Here is a 15,808-nt window from a genome sequence, read left to right as displayed (position 1 = left end):
ATGCATACTGCATGTCTTTAATGGAAGCCATGCCAGGGTTGGGCTAAGGGCTGAGGAAGGGCTGAGAGCTGAGGATTGAGGGCTGGGAGCTAAGGGCTAAGGGCTGAGGGTTGAGGGCTGAGGGCTGGGGACTGAGGGTTGAGGGCTGAGGGCTAAGGGCTGAGGGTTGAGGGTTGAGGGCTGAGGGCTGGGGGCTGTCTGAGTGCTAAGGGCTGAGGGTTGAGGGCTGGGGGCTGAGGGAGGGCTGAGAGTTGAGGGATGAGGGCTGGGGGCTAAGGGCTGATGTCTGGGGGCTGAGGGTTGAGGGCTGAGGCCTGAGGGCTGAGGGTTGGAGGCTGAGGGAGGGCTGAGGGTTGAGGGATGAGGGCTGGGGGCTGAGGGAAGAGGTCTGGGGGCTAAGAGCTGGGGGCTGAGGGCTGAGGTCTGTGGGCTGAGGTCTGAGGTCTGAGGATTGAGGGCTGGGGGCTAAGGGCTGAAGGTTGAGGGCTGGGGATTGGGGGTTGAGGGCTGAGGTCTGGGAGCTGAGGTCTGAGGATTGAGGGCTGAGGGCTGAGGGTTGGGGGCTGAGGGCTGAGGGTTGGGGGTTGAGGGCTGAGGGTTGAGGGCTGAGGGCTGAGGGCTGGGGGCTGAGGGTTGAGGGTTGGGGGTTGGGGGCTGAGGGTTGAGGGCTGAGGGTTGGGGGTTGAGGGCTGAGGTCTGGGGGCTGGGGGTTGAGGGCTGAGGGTTGGGGGTTGAGGGCTGAGGTCTGGGGGCTGGGGGTTGAGGGCTGAGGTCTGGGGGTTGAGGGCTGAGGGCTGGGGGCTGGGGGTTGAGGGCTGGGGGCTGGGGGTTGAGGGCTGATGGCTGGGGGTTGGGGGTTGAGGGCTGAGGGCTGAGGGCTGGGGGTTGAGGGCTGAGGGCTGGGGGCTGGGGGCTGGGGGCTGGGGGTTGAGGGCTGGGGGCTGGGGGCTGGGGGTTGAGGGCTGAGGGCTGGGGGCTAGGGGCTGGGGGTTGGGGGTTGAGGGCTGAGGGCTGGGGGCTGACGGCTGACGGCTGAGGTCTGGGGGTTGAGGGCTGGGGGCTGGGGGTTGAGGGCTGGGGGCTGGGGGTTGGGGGCTGGGGGTTGAGGGCTGGGGGTTGAGGGCTGGTGGCTGGGGGTTGAGGGCTGAGGGCTAGGGGCTGGGGGTTGGGGGTTGAGGGCTGGGGGCTGGGGGCTGGGGGCTGGGGGTTGAGGGCTGACGGCTGAGGTCTGGGGGCTGGGGGTTGAGGGCTGGGGGCTGGGGGTTGAGGGCTGGGGGCTGGGGGTTGGGGGCTGGGGGTTGAGGGCTGAGGGTTGAGGGCTGGGGGCTGGGGGCTGGGGGCTGGGGGTTGAGGGCTGAGGGCTGGGGGCTAGGGGCTGGGGGTTGGGGGTTGAGGGCTGAGGGCTGGGGGCTGGGGGCTGGGGGCTGGGGGTTGAGGGCTGACGGCTGAGGTCTGGGGGCTGGGGGTTGAGGGCTGATGGCTGGGGGTTGGGGGTTGAGGGCTGAGGGCTGGGGGCTGGGCGCTGGGGGTTGAGGGCTGAGGGCTGAGGGCTGGGGGCTGGGGGCTCAGGGCTGACGGTTGGGGGTTGAGGGCTGAGGGCTGGGGGCTTTGCCAAATGAGCTTAGAGGACTTCACATGGTACTCAACATGGTCCTTCAGTTGGAAAGTTTTCCGATTGTTTGTTCTTTCCAATGTGTTGCCATCCCCATCGCTGATTAGACTCAGCTTCCTACATACGGAACACACATTATTTCAACAGATTTTGATTAATTTCAACATAAATAGAGCATTACAGGAAAGCTACAGGAATAAAACCAAGCCCTGTGACATGCCTCTATAATGACATTATTACTCTGGGGCTGCATGCATTGAATACCCACTCTGGTTATATATCCTACTGTACTCACTAAAACCAATCTGTTCTACTCTGGCTAGATATCCTACTGTACTAACTAAAACCAATCTGTTCTACTCTGGTTAGATATCCTACTGTACTCACTAAAACCAATCTGTTCTACTCTGGTTAGATATCCTACTGTATTCACTAAAACCAATCTGTTCTACTCTGGTTAGATATCCTACTGTACTCACTAAAACCAATCTGTTCCACTCTATAGGAATGTACAGTATGACAGCTACATTGTGTGGCTGAAAACACAGCAGAAGTCTTGTGATTCTTCTTCCGCCCCCTCATCTCTGTAACCCCACCCAACCAGGAACCTCAGACATCTCCAGTCTCCTCCCCCCTGGCTTTCCCTGTGACAATGTCATGTTTGTGTTCCCCCCTGCTCTCTATGGAGCCCGTAGTCAGCTTGATAATGCCTGGGACCCCTGTGGGATTATAGACTGGTCTGTCTGCTGTCTGTATGGGACCTTCACCTACTCCTACATTGACCTGTTCAGAAGAACTGGGGAGTCCTTGACCTTTGATCTATAAAGATGCTCTATCACCCACTGTTGTTGTTAGGTCCTTCTCTTGTTATTCCACTCCTTCTCTTGTTAGTCCACTCCTTCTCTTGTTAGTCCACTCCTTCTCTTGTTAGTCCACTCCTTCTCTTGTTAGTCCACTCCTTCTCTTGTTAGTCCACTCCTTCTCTTGTTAGTCCACTCTTCTCTTGTTAGTCCACTCCTTCTCTTGTTAGTCCACTCCTTCTCTTGTTAGTCCACTCCTTCTCTTGTTAGTCCACTCCTTCATTTGCTGCCAGCAGAATACCGCCCTGCATCCCACTGCTGGCTTGTTTCTGAAGCTCAGCAGGGATGGTCCCAGTCTGTCCCAGTCGTCCCAGACGGTCCCAGTCGTCCCAGTCGTCCCAGTCGGTACCAGTCGGTCCCAGTCGGTCCCAGTCGTCCCAGTCGTCCCAGTCGTCCCAGTCGGTCCCAGTCGTCCCAGTCTGTCCCAGTCGGTCCCAGTCGTCCCAGTCGTCCCAGTCGTCCCAGTCGTCCCAGACGGTCCCAGTCGTCCCAGTCGTCCCAGACGGTCCCAGTCGTCCCAGTCTGTCCCAGACGGTCCCAGTCGTCCCAGTCGTCCCAGTCGGTCCCAGACGGTCCCAGTCGGTCCCAGTCGTCCCAGTCGTCCCAGTCTGTCCCAGTCGTCCCAGTCGTCCCAGTCGGTCCCAGTCGTCCCAGACGGTCCCAGTCGTCCCAGTCGGTCCCAGTCGGTCCCAGTCGTCCCAGTCGTCCCAGTCCGTCCCAGTCGGTCCCAGTCCGTCCCAGTCGTCCCAGTCGTCCCAGATGGTCCCAGTCGGTACCAGTCTGTCCCAGTCGGTCCCAGTCGTCCCAGTCTGTCCCAGTCGTCCCAGTCGGTCCCAGTCGTCCCAGTCGTCCCAGTCGTCCCAGATGGTCCCAGTCGGTACCAGTCTGTCCCAGTCGTCCCAGTCGGTACCAGTCGTCCCAGTCGTCCCAGTCGTCCCAGATGGTCCCAGTCGGTACCAGTCTGTCCCAGTCGTCCCAGTCGGTACCAGTCGTCCCAGTCGTCCCAGTCGGTCCCAGTCGTCCCAGTCGGTACCAGTCTGTCCCAGTCGTCCCAGTCTGTCCCAAGTCGTCCCAGTCGTCCCAGTCGGTCCCAGTCGTCCCAGTCGTCCCAGTCGGTCCCAGTCGGTCCCAGTCGGTCCCAGACGTCCCAGTCGTCCCAGTCGTCCCAGTCGTCCCAGTCGTCCCAGTCGGTCCCAGTCGTCCCAGTCGGTACCAGTCTGTCCCAGTCGGTCCCAGTCTGTCCCAGTCGTCCCAGTCGTCCCAGTCGGTCCCAGTCGTCCCAGTCGGTCCCAGTCGTCCCAGTCGTCCCAGTCGGTCCCAGTCGTCCCAGTCGTCCCAGTCGGTCCCAGTCGGTCCCAGTCGTCCCAGTCGTCCCAGTCGTCCCAGACGGTCCCAGTCGTCCCAGTCTGTCCCAGACGGTCCCAGTCGTCCCAGTCGGTCCCAGACGGTCCCAGTCGGTCCCAGTCGTCCCAGTCGTCCCAGTCTGTCCCAGTCGTCCCAGTCGTCCCAGTCGGTCCCAGTCGTCCCAGACGGTCCCAGTCGTCCCAGTCGTCCCAGACGGTCCCAGTCGGTCCCAGTCGTCCCAGTCGTCCCAGTCGGTCCCAGTCCGTCCCAGTCGTCCCAGTCGTCCCAGATGGTCCCAGTCGGTACCAGTCTGTCCCAGTCGGTCCCAGTCGTCCCAGTCTGTCCCAGTCGTCCCAGTCGGTCCCAGTCGTCCCAGTCGTCCCAGATGGTCCCAGTCGGTACCAGTCTGTCCCAGTCGTCCCAGATGGTCCCAGTCGGTACCAGTCTGTCCCAGTCGTCCCAGTCGGTACCAGTCGTCCCAGTCGGTCCCAGTCGTCCCAGTCGGTACCAGTCTGTCCCAGTCGTCCCAGTCTGTCCCAGTCGTCCCAGTCGGTCCAAGTCGGTCCAAGTCGTCCCAGTCGTCCCAGTCGGTCCCAGTCGTCCCAGTCGGTCCCAGTCGGTCCCAGTCGGTCCCAGACGTCCCAGTCGTCCCAGTCGTCCCAGTCGTCCCAGTCGGTCCCAGTCGGTACCAGTCTGTCCCAGTCGGTCCCAGTCTGTCCCAGTCGTCCCAGTCGTCCCAGTCGGTCCCAGTCGTCCCAGTCGGTCCCAGTCGTCCCAGTCGTCCCAGTCGGTCCCAGTCGTCCCAGTCGGTCCCAGTCGGTCCCAGTCGTCCCAGTCGTCCCAGTCGTCCCAGTCGGTCCCAGTCGGTCCCAGTCGGTCCCAGACGGTCCCAGACGGTCCCAGTCGTCCCAGTCGGTCCCAGTCTGTCCCAGTCGTCCCAGTCGGTCCCTGGATGGGAGATCAGATGCTGCTGGAAATGGTGTTGGAGGGCCAGTAGGAGGCACCATTTCCTCTGGTCTAAATAAAATACCCAAAAGCACCAGGGCTGTGATTGGGGACATTGCCTTGTTTACCGTGGCAACTTCTGGATGGGATGTAAAATTGATGTCTTGAGTCTCTGTGGTCACTAAAGATCCCATGGCACTTATCATAAGAGTAGAGGTGTTAACCCCGGTGTCCTGGCTACATTTCATATCTGGACCTCATACCGTCATGGCCATCTAACTCTCCCCAGCTTTGGCTCATCCCTCCTCTCCCCTGTAACTATTCCCCAGGTCGTTGCTGTAAATGATGATGTGTTCTCTGTCAACTTAACTGGTAAAATAAAGATGAAATAAAACAGAACTCAAGCCTTGGACTCTAGTAGGATAATTCTGCAGGTCTCAGGCAAGGTTACCACTGGTGAAGACCTAACCTTTAGCTGGAGGGATGATGCTTATCTGTGGCTAGAACTGATCAGACAACATGATAATGGAGGTTACCCAGCCATATCAGGCTTACTCTGTGGTCTACTGTAGTCAGAGCATTGATAGCCTGGTCAAGCTGTTGAAAGCTGGCCTCAGTAGGGGACAGTTATCTGTTCTGCATGTGTCAGATCTAAGAACATATGGAATAGAGAATATGGAGGCATTCTAGAATATAACAATACAATGAGTCATTCTAATGCAGGGACGCTTTTTTTAACACAAGACAGTTTCCAACATTTCGGATGAATGGCTATATCAAAAGCATAAACAATAATGAAAAATTTTACCTCAAATATTGCACAGAAATTACTTCATTGTCCAGAAAGGGGTACACCTCCCCACGCCCATGAGTGAAGAAATGTATGAAATATATGTGTCATGAACCATATGCAGGCTACACTCAAGCAACACCTTTAGGTATACAACTAGCAACACATTTAGTGAAACAACTAGCAACACATTTAGTTCAACACCTAGCAACTACATTTAGGTAAACAACTAGAAACGACAATTGGTTAAAGAAATAGCAACTACATTTAATTAAACAACTAGCAACACATTTAGTTAAACAACTAGCAACTAGATTTAGTTATACAACTAGCAACAGCATGTTGTTCAACAACTAGCAACTACATATAGTTAAACAACTAGCAACTACATATAGTTAAACAACTAGCATCTACAAAAAGTTAAACAACTAGCAACTAGATTTAGTTATACAACTAGCAACAGCATGTTGTTCAACAACTAGCAACTAGATTTAGTTAAACACTTAGCAACTACATATAGTTAAACAACATTTAGTTAAACAACTAACAACTGCAATTAGTTAAACAACTAACAACTACAATTAGTTGAACAACTAGCAACACATTTAGTTAAACAAATACCAACATGATTTAGTTAAACAATTAGCAACTACATTTTAGTTAAACAACTAACAACACATTTAATAAAAAAACTAGCAACTACATTTAGTTAAACAATTAGCAACTACATTTTGGTAAACAAATAGCAGCTACATTTCTGTACAAAACTCTTCGATCGATGTTCAAATAAAATAACTGCATCGTGGTATTCATGTATAGTCATTAATAACTGCTTCATGGTCATTGGTCATTTATGTATTGTCATTCACAGCAGTACACAGTAGTTGTTGTCTGAAATAGAACCGAAATTCGCTAAATCACACCCTTTTTCAGTTCCTCTTAGCAACAAATATACAAACAAAGATATGTGTTAGCAATTAGGTGTTCAAATATACAAATAGGATCTGATGAAATGTTGGGAATTTAAAAAATGTTTTTGCTTTTTTATGGACAATTTAAATAAGATTATTATAAGTAATTTCAGATGAATCACAAAAAGTACACTCCAGACAGAGCATTTAAAAGGAATTGACAAAACAAATCTCAAACAGTGGTAGACATTTTGTACAGAGGACTTTTAACAACAAATTCAACACCTCAACATATGTGTCAACATTACATCTGCAATAACACACGGTCCTACATCAACCTCTGATGTCACATTTCAGTCCACAAGGTTCTACATCAACCTCTGGTGTCACATGTCAGTCCACAAGGTTCTACATCAACCTCTGGTGTCACATGTCAGTCCACAAGGTTCTACATCATCTTATGATGTCACATTTCAGTCCACAAGGTTCAATATCAATCACTGATGTCATGCTTCAGTCGGAGGTTTCAGTTTGGCCCACAGTCTGTCCCAGAAAGCCTGGTGCTGATTGGGGTCCAGGGGCCAGTCCAGATAGGTCCTGGTCTTCACCAGGCGAGCCAGCCTGTGGTGGGCAGACAGCCGGCGAGGGGGGATCTTCTCCAGGAAGACTAGGAGGAGGATGTCCCTTTGCTCCACCTGCAGCCTGGAGGTGGCCAGCTTCATCTCCAGGGAGCACCAGTTACTGTGCAGGTAGTGGCGGCTGACTAGGCAGACGGTGTGTCGGCTCCGGTAAAGGCTGTCTGTGATGTTCTCCACAATGTCCTTCCCCAGCTGGAAGTCCCTGCTGTGCAGACAGAGGCGCAGGAAAGGAGGACCCCTCTGCTCCAGGTTGGGTAGCAGCTCCTCCACCACCCAGCGCTCATCCTTCCCGCTATAGGAGACAAACGCATCGTAGTGGTAGCGCCCCCTGGTGTTGGATCGCATGGCCTCCGACAGCCAGCCAAGAGTGATGTGGTAGAGGGGGAGGAGGTAGGGACCGGCCAGGTTATGGACCAACACCACCAGCATGAAGAACAGGACTCCCAGGCCAGTCGCAGCAAAGAGCACAAAGCCAACCTCTGTTGTGCAGTTGGCTTCTGTGTACCTGACAAAATTAGGTGTGTCTATTCCATTGTCCAACAAGCATATCAAGTCCTCCAAAGCATACATAATTGGATATGTATACGGACTAAGCATGATCACTTCAACCTGCCTGCACCCCTTTGCCCATGTAATGAGCCAAGCATTGTCACAACTGCAAAACATCTGTAAATTGTCAAATGTCAAATACTTAAGACTAGAGAGAGGTTCAGTAAAGCTGTAGAATACATTATAAATGTTCTCTATATGCAAATGAAATCTTTTCAAAGATTTCAAGTCTTTAGTTAAACTCCCCTCCAAAGAAAAAATCCTGCAGTTGTCAAGTTCCAGAACCTCCAGTTTGGTCAAGTTGTGAAAAATGATGTCGGCAGACCGCTGTGTTAAAAGATCCACCTGTCGTAGAGTCAGTCTCCTCAGGTGAATCAGCTGATTAATTGATGTTAAATCAACCCTTTTAGCTGTAAGCTTAGATCTGTAGTAAAATGTCTCCACAGACGTGAAGAACTTTCCCATGAATTCAGATCCACAAAGGAATTCTTCAGCATCAGCATGAAGATGGGTTACAGACTGAAAGAAAGGTCTGTCACAGTCCTCAAATGACACTGTCTGGCCTTTGAGCTGGAGACTCAGGTTCTGTTTAGATGTGATGTTACTGCCGATAGTCAACTGCATTGGCCTCATAGCTGAACTAATGTACAGATGAGTCAGCTGACTCAGAATGGCACCAAATATAAGTGTCAGATTCAGCTTGATCACAGGTTCTGTTAGTGGATTGTTCACTTGCCCGAGAAACACTTGTCTAAGAGACGTGAGGTGTGTGAAAGACATTGCCTCAATGTTGTGAATAAGTGGATTGTTCCTGAGGTCTAACCATGTCAAACTATGTAAACCAAAAAATGTGTTTGCATTTATCTGTGTTATCTTATTACTTGTAATGTCTAAGGACACCAGATCTATCAACCCCAGGAAAGCAAAGTCTTCAATGTTTGAAATTAAATTCTGTGTTAAATCCAGATACTGCAGCGTAACAAGACAGATAAATTGTTTTGCAAAAAGCATGTGTAGCTTGTTCAACCTTAAAGTCAGTTCTGTTAACCATGTGATTGGTTGTTTTTGGAAAGAGCAAATATCAAGTCTGTTATCGCTCAGGCCGTCTATTGTTAATTGGTTAAGGTTTTTGAGACTGGAAATAAAATGCCATTCCAAATATAGAGTAGAATGGAAAATGCCAGGTCCATGTAAATACATATATTCTAGCCCAACGCACAATTCAACACTGGACACGGAGAGGCTACTTATAATGTCATTGGGCAAAAATATTTCCTTGATTGAAAGCAAAAATACTACATTACAGATACTTTCAATATCTATTTCATTGCTACCAGAGCAACTGAAGTACTGGATTTGCTGAATCCCAGACAGGGGAAGGCGCAGTAGGACTTCCTGGCTGAAAGCCCCAGATAACCTTGTGAGCTTCTGGAGCCAAGCCAGTGCACCTTCCTCTATATGTGTTATTTCACCAAATGAGAAGTCAGAGAATGCTAGATTGTTAAAAACAGGTGTCATGCTTTCGTTGGTGTTTAAGATAGAGCAGTTTGATTGGTTTAACGATTGTATCTCTGGTGCTTCTATATTTAGCTCTATAAGTGACTTTATATTCATTATTCTGCATAGTACCTCTGACAAATCATCTACACAGGGTTGCCTAATGATGAGACTTTGTAACTGAGTCATGCCATGGAAAACATCTGGGGCCATTGCTGATAGACTATAACCCCATATGATTAAATGACTCAGCTTGACTAAATCTCTGAATGTATTAGGCCCAATATGACAATCACAGCACTCTGAATCAATTCTCCATTTACCTATCAAGGACATATGTTGCAGATTTGAAAGGTGACTATTCCCAGTTGGAAGGATTTGATTAAAACAGCCCTTAATGTAGAGGTACTCCAGATCCTGAAACTGAGAGAAAAAGCCCAAAGACATGGATCTATTTTCACCATGTTTCATAGATATGCAGAGGGTATTGATATTAGGGGGAAGTCCAAGTAGATCCTCCTCAATGGTTGTGACATCTTCACAGGCAGCAGTGTAATGTTCTGCATGACGAGGTAGGTGGGTGCAGGTCCAGATGCGAAAGTGTCCCAAGTCATCACCGCTGTCATAAATCTGGCATTTAGGATGCACCCATCCACTAGCACTCTGAATCCACAGGAACAGGACGGCAGGGTGGGAAAACATAGCTCTCATCTCTCACAACGTCAGTCAAATCTACTGAGATAATAATCAGAATAGTTTGGTTCTGGTGGATATCTGTAGAACGTTGGTTTGATACAGTACCATCCTTGTGAACGCTGTAAACAGTATGGAGTCTCTCTTCTTGTTGTTTGTCAGATGGGTTCCTCCTTGGTAACTAACAGCAGCTCATACCTTTTGGTTGTTCCAATGTTCTGCCCTTTCACCCTGCAGTTGAATTGTATCTCAAGGTAACAGAAGTAAATATTTAATTGTTAGTTTGGTTCCAAAAGTAAAGGAACAATAAAATGTCCCACAGTCAATGAAGAATGCAGAGTTGCAACGTGTTCTCTGACCGCCACAGTTGATGTCTGAATGCTTCCGAGGAGCAGCATCCTGTTTGTACAGCACAGTCACACTGAGTGTTAAACATCTTGTGAAAGTCTATTTTGACCTGTTTTTACACCTCTCTCTTTCAGTTCCTGAAAATAAAAATACTGTCTATAAAAATACTATTCACATTAAGGACCTGTTTGGACGTGATAGATTTCAGAAGACCGTTGAGTCTCACTAAAACATCAGCAGATTGTAATGAAATATGAATTAGAGTACTGTACTTCATTTTAGTTGTACTTAATAAATTATCTTGTACATGTAAATATAAATATCGAAAGAGGAAGTGGGTAAAGTCTTTCATGTAGTTATGCTGTTGACATTATTAATTATTATTATTATTACTCTGGGACTGTAGTCCTCTTCAGAGCCCATGCCTCTATAATAACATTATTACTCTGGGGCTGTAGTCCTCTTCAGAGCCCTGTGACATGCCTCTATAATGACATTATTACTCTGGGGCTGTAGTCCTCTTCAGATCCCATGCTTCTATAATGACATTATTACTCTGGGGCTGTAGTCCTCTTCAGAGCCCATGCCTCAATAATGACATTATTACTCTGGGGCTGTAGTCCTCTTCAGAGCCCTGTGACATGCCTCTATAATGACATTATTACTCTGGGGCTGTAGTCCTCTTCAGAGCCCATGCCTCTATAATGACATTATTACTCTGGGGCTGTAGTCCTCTTCAGAGCCCATGCCTCTATAATGACATTATTACTCTGTGGCTGTAGTCCTCTTCAGAGCCCTGTGACATGCCTCTATAATGACATTATTACTCTGGGGCTGTAGTCCTCTTCAGAGCCCATGCCCCTATAATGACATTATTACTCTGGGGCTGTAGTCCTCTTCACAGCCCATGCCTCTATAATGACATTATTACTCTGGGGCTGCATGCTTTGAGATCCCACTCTGGTTATATTTTTTACTGTACTCACTAAAACCAATCTGTTCTACTCTGGTTAGATATCCTACTGTACTCACTAAAAGGTACCTGTTCTATTCTGGTTAAATATCCTACTGTACTCACTAAAAGCTATCTCTTCCACTCTATAGGAATGTACAGTATGACAGAGCTACACTGTGTGGTTGAAAACACAGCAGAAGACTTGTGATTTCTCTTCCTCCCCCTCACCTCCGTAACCCCACACAACCAGGAACCTCAGACATATCCAGTCTCCTTCCCCCTGGCTTTCCCTGTGAAAATGTCATGTTTGTGTACCCCCCTGCTCTCTATGGAGCCCGCAGTCAGCTTGATAATGCCTGGGACCCCTGTGGGATTATAGACTGGTCTGTCTGCTGTCTGTATGGGACCTTGACCTACTCCTACATTGACCTGTTCAGAAGACCTGGGAAGGCCTTGACCTTTGACATAGAGAGATGTTCTGGCACACATTGGGTTTGTACCCTGATCTTCATTTTTTGCCGGCAGAATACCACACTGTATCCCATACCCCCCCCGCATCCCATACCCCCCTGCATCCCATACCCTCCTGCATCCCATACCCTCCTGCATCCCATACCACCCTGCATCACATACCCTCCTGCATCCCATACCACCCTGCATCCCATACCCTCCTGCATCCCATACCCTCCTGCATCCCATACCACCCTGCATCCCATACCCTCCTGCATCCCATACCCTCCTGCATCCCATACCCCCCACATACCATCATGGCCACCTAATAATCCACAGCTTCCAATTGGCACATTTCACTTCCCTGTAACTATTCAGCAGGTCGTTGCTGTAAACGAGAATGTGTTCTCAGTCAACGTACCTGGTAAATTAAGGGTAAAATAAAATAAAAGCTTAGACCTCAAGCAGCAGAATTCTTCAGGGGTCAGGCAAGGTCACTACCGGGGAAGACCTGACCTTTAGCTGGAGGGACCATGCTTCTTTGTCGATGGTACTGAGAAGGCTGTTGTCTCCATCAGACAGCATGATAATGGAGGTTAGGCAGACATAGCAGGCTTACTCTGTGGTCTACTGTAGTCAGAGCATTGATAGCCTGGTCAAGCTGCTGAAAGCTGGCCTCAGTAGGGGACGGTTATCTGTTCTGCATGTGTCAGATCTAAGAACATATGGAATAGAGAATATGGAAGCATTCTAGAATATAACAATACAATGAGTAATTCTAATGCAGGGACGCTTTTTATTTAAAAACAGAAACACAAGACAGTTTCCAACGTTTCGGCTGTATGCCTTTATCAAAAGCATAAACAATAATGAAATAACACAACAAAACTAGGTTTCCTCCAACTCACAAACATGACTTCATTGTCCAGAAAGGGGGACACCTCCCCCGCCCATGAGTGAAGACATGTATCAAAACAAGCAACTACATTTAGATAAAGACCTAGCAACGCATTTAGATAAAGACCTAGCAACACATTTAGATAAAGACCTAGCAACACATTTAGATAAATAACTAGCAACACATTTAGATAAACACCTAGCAACTACATTTAGATAAAGACCTAGCAACACATTTAGATAAAGACCTAGCAACTACATTTAGATAAAGACCTAGCAACTACATTTAGATAAAGACCTAACATCTACATTTAGATAAAGACCTAGCAACACATTTAGATAAAGACCTAGCAACACATTTAGATAAAGACCTAGCAACACATTTAGATAAAGACCTAGCAACACATTTAGATAAAGACCTAGCAACTACATTTAGATAAAGACCTAGCAACTACATTTAGATAAAGACCTAGCAACTACATTTAGATAAAGACCTAGCAACTACATTTAGATAAAGACTTAGCAACTACATTTAGATAAAGACCTAGCAACTACATTTAGATAAAGACCTAGCAACACATTTAGATAAAGACCTAGCAACACATTTAGATAAAGACCTAGCAACTACATTTAGATAAAGACCTAGCAACTACATTTAGATAAAGACCTAGCAACTACATTTAGATAAAGACCTAGCAACTACATTTAGATAAAGACATAGCAACTACATTTAGATAAAGACCTAGCAACTACATTTAGATAAAGACCTAGCAACTACATTTAGATAAAGACCTAGCAACACATTTAGATAAAGACCTAGCAACACATTTAGATAAAGACCTAGCAACACATTTAGATAAAGACCTAGCAACTACATTTAGATAAAGACCTAGCAACACATTTAGATAAAGACCTAGCAACACATTTAGATAAAGACCTAGCAACTACATTTAGATAAAGACCTAGCAACTACATTTAGATAAAGACCTAGCAACACATTTAGATAAAGACCTAGCAACACATTTAGATAAATACCTAGCAACACATTTAGATAAAGACCTAGCAACACATTTAGATAAAGATGTCACGAACGTCGTCAGGGAAATGACCGGACCAAGGTGCAGCGTGGTGAGCGTACATTACTTTTTATTATGAATGTCGCCAACAAAAACAAGAAAAACCTCAAACGAACGTGACGCTGACTAGGGCCATACAGGCCACTAACAAAGTCAACTACCCACAACTAAGGTGGAAAAACAGGCTGCCTAAGTTTGATCCGCAATCAGAGACAACGATAGACAGCTGTCCCTGATTGAGAACCATACCCGGCCAAAACATAGAAACAGAAAACATAGAAATAAAGAAACTAGAATGCCCACCCTAGTCACACTCTGGCCTAACCAAAATAGAGAATAAAAGCCTCTCTATGGCCAGGGCGTGACAAAAGAATGAGCAAAATATTTAGTTAAACAACTAGAGACACATGTAGATAAAGAAATAGCAACACATTTAGATAAAGAAATACCAACTACATTTCTGTACAAAACTCTTTGATAGATGTTGAAATAAAAATAACTGCTTCATGGTCATTTATGTAAAGTCATTAATAACTGCTTCATGGTCATTGGTCATTCATGTATAGTCATTAATAACTGCTTCATGGTCATTGGTCATTCATGTATAGTCATTAATAACTGCTTCATGGTCATTGGTCATTCATGTATAGTCATTAATAACTGCTTCATGGTCATTGGTCATTCATGTATTGTTATTTACAGCAGCAATACATTGCAAACAAAACAATAGTTGTTATCTGAAATTAAACAGAAACAGAGCTAAATCCCACCCTTTTTCAATTCCTCTTAGCAACACATATACAAACAAAGACATGGGTTAGCGATTAGGTGTTCAAAAATAAAAACAGGATCTGATCAAATTTGGGGAAGTAAAAAGATGCATTGGAAGTAATTTAAATAAGATATTTTCTAAATAATTTAAATAGGATTATTTCTAAGTAATTTCAGATAAAAGAAAAAAGAAAAAGTACAGAGCATTTAAAATGACTTCATCAGAGTTGTCTAAACACATCTCAAATAGCGGAAGACATTTTGTACCACAAGTTCAACACCTCAACATATGTATCAACATTACATCTGCAATAACACAAGGTTCAACATCAACCTCTGATGTCACATTTCAGACCACAATGTCTTACATAAACCTCTGACCTCACGCTTCAGTCTGAGGTTTCAGTTTAGCCCACAGTCTGTCCCAGAATGCCTGGTGCTGATGGGGTCCAGGGGCCAGTCGAGATAGGTCCTGGTCTTCACTAGGCGAGCCAGCCTGTGGTGGGCAGACAGCCGGCGAGGGGGGATCTTCTCCAGGAAGACTAGGAGGAGGATGAACCTTTGCTCCACCTGCAGCCTGGAGGTGGCCAGCTTCATCTCCAGGGAGCACCAGTTACTGCGCAGGTAGTGGCGGCTGACTAGGCAGACGGTGTGTCGGCTCCGGTAGAGGCTGTCTGTGATGTTCTCCACAATGTCCTTCCCCAGCTGGAAGTCCCTGCTGTGCAGACAGAGGCGCAGGAAAGGGGGACCCCTCTGCTCCAGGTTGGGTAGCAGCTCCTCCACCACCCAGCGCTCGTCCTTCCCACTATAGGAGACAAACACATCGTAGTGGTAGCGCCCCCTGGTGTTGGATCGCATGGCCTCCGACAGCCAGCCAAGGGTGATGTGGTAGAGGGGGAGGAGGTAGGGACCGGCCAGGTTATGGACCAACACCACCAGCATGAAGAACAGGACTCCCAGGCAAGTCGCAGCAAAGAGCACAAAGCCCACCTCTGTTGTGCAGTTGGCTTCTGTGTACTTGACAAAATTAGGTGTGTCTAGTCCATTGTCCGACAGGCATATCAAGTCCTCCAAAGCATACTTACCGGTTTTAGCATACGGACTAAGCATGATCACTTCAACCTGCCTGCACCCCTTTGCCCATGTAATGATCCAAGCATTGTCACAACTGCAAAACATCTGTAAATTATTAAATGTCAAATACTTAAGACTAGAGAGAGGTTCCGTAAATATATAGAGAGGACTAGAGAGAGTTTCCGTCTATATATAACTTTATAAGTGACTTTATATTCATTATTCTGCATAGTACCTCTGACAAATCATCTACACAGGATTCACTAATGATGAGACTTTGTAACTGAGTCATGCCATGGAAAACATCTGGGGCAATTCTATAACCTCATATGGTCAAATCACGTAACTAAATCTCTGAATGTATTAGGCCCAATATGACAATCACAGTATGTCACAAT

At 47.5% G+C, this 15,808-nt stretch overlaps 2 protein-coding genes and 1 pseudogene across 2 annotated transcripts; all 3 read right to left on the bottom strand.

Moving 5' to 3' along the window:
• Positions 1-205: 205 nt before the first annotated feature.
• Positions 206-5,305, bottom strand: LOC129842236 (collagen alpha-2(V) chain-like). Its single transcript, XM_055910704.1, has 6 exons — positions 5,298-5,305; positions 2,714-4,764; positions 1,356-1,599; positions 1,024-1,256; positions 670-801; positions 206-549 (listed from the first exon to the last, which is right to left on the bottom strand). Exons 1-6 carry the CDS (start codon positions 5,303-5,305, stop codon positions 206-208), a joined length of 3,012 nt encoding a protein of 1,003 aa, XP_055766679.1.
• Positions 5,306-6,968: 1,663 nt separating this feature from the next.
• LOC129842241 (toll-like receptor 13) lies at positions 6,969-10,210 on the bottom strand. The gene has a single exon (XM_055910708.1). It carries the CDS (start codon positions 9,855-9,857, stop codon positions 6,969-6,971), a length of 2,889 nt encoding a protein of 962 aa, XP_055766683.1. The 5' UTR covers positions 9,858-10,210.
• Positions 10,211-13,574: 3,364 nt separating this feature from the next.
• Positions 13,575-15,544, bottom strand: LOC129842235 (toll-like receptor 13; annotated as a pseudogene).
• Between the last annotated feature and the right edge of the window lie 264 nt (positions 15,545-15,808).

The sequence above is a fragment of the Salvelinus fontinalis genome, unplaced genomic scaffold, assembly GCF_029448725.1.
Source record: "Salvelinus fontinalis isolate EN_2023a unplaced genomic scaffold, ASM2944872v1 scaffold_0024, whole genome shotgun sequence".
Classification (NCBI taxonomy): domain Eukaryota; kingdom Metazoa; phylum Chordata; class Actinopteri; order Salmoniformes; family Salmonidae; genus Salvelinus; species Salvelinus fontinalis.
This window is presented reverse-complemented; position numbering and strand designations above follow the sequence as displayed.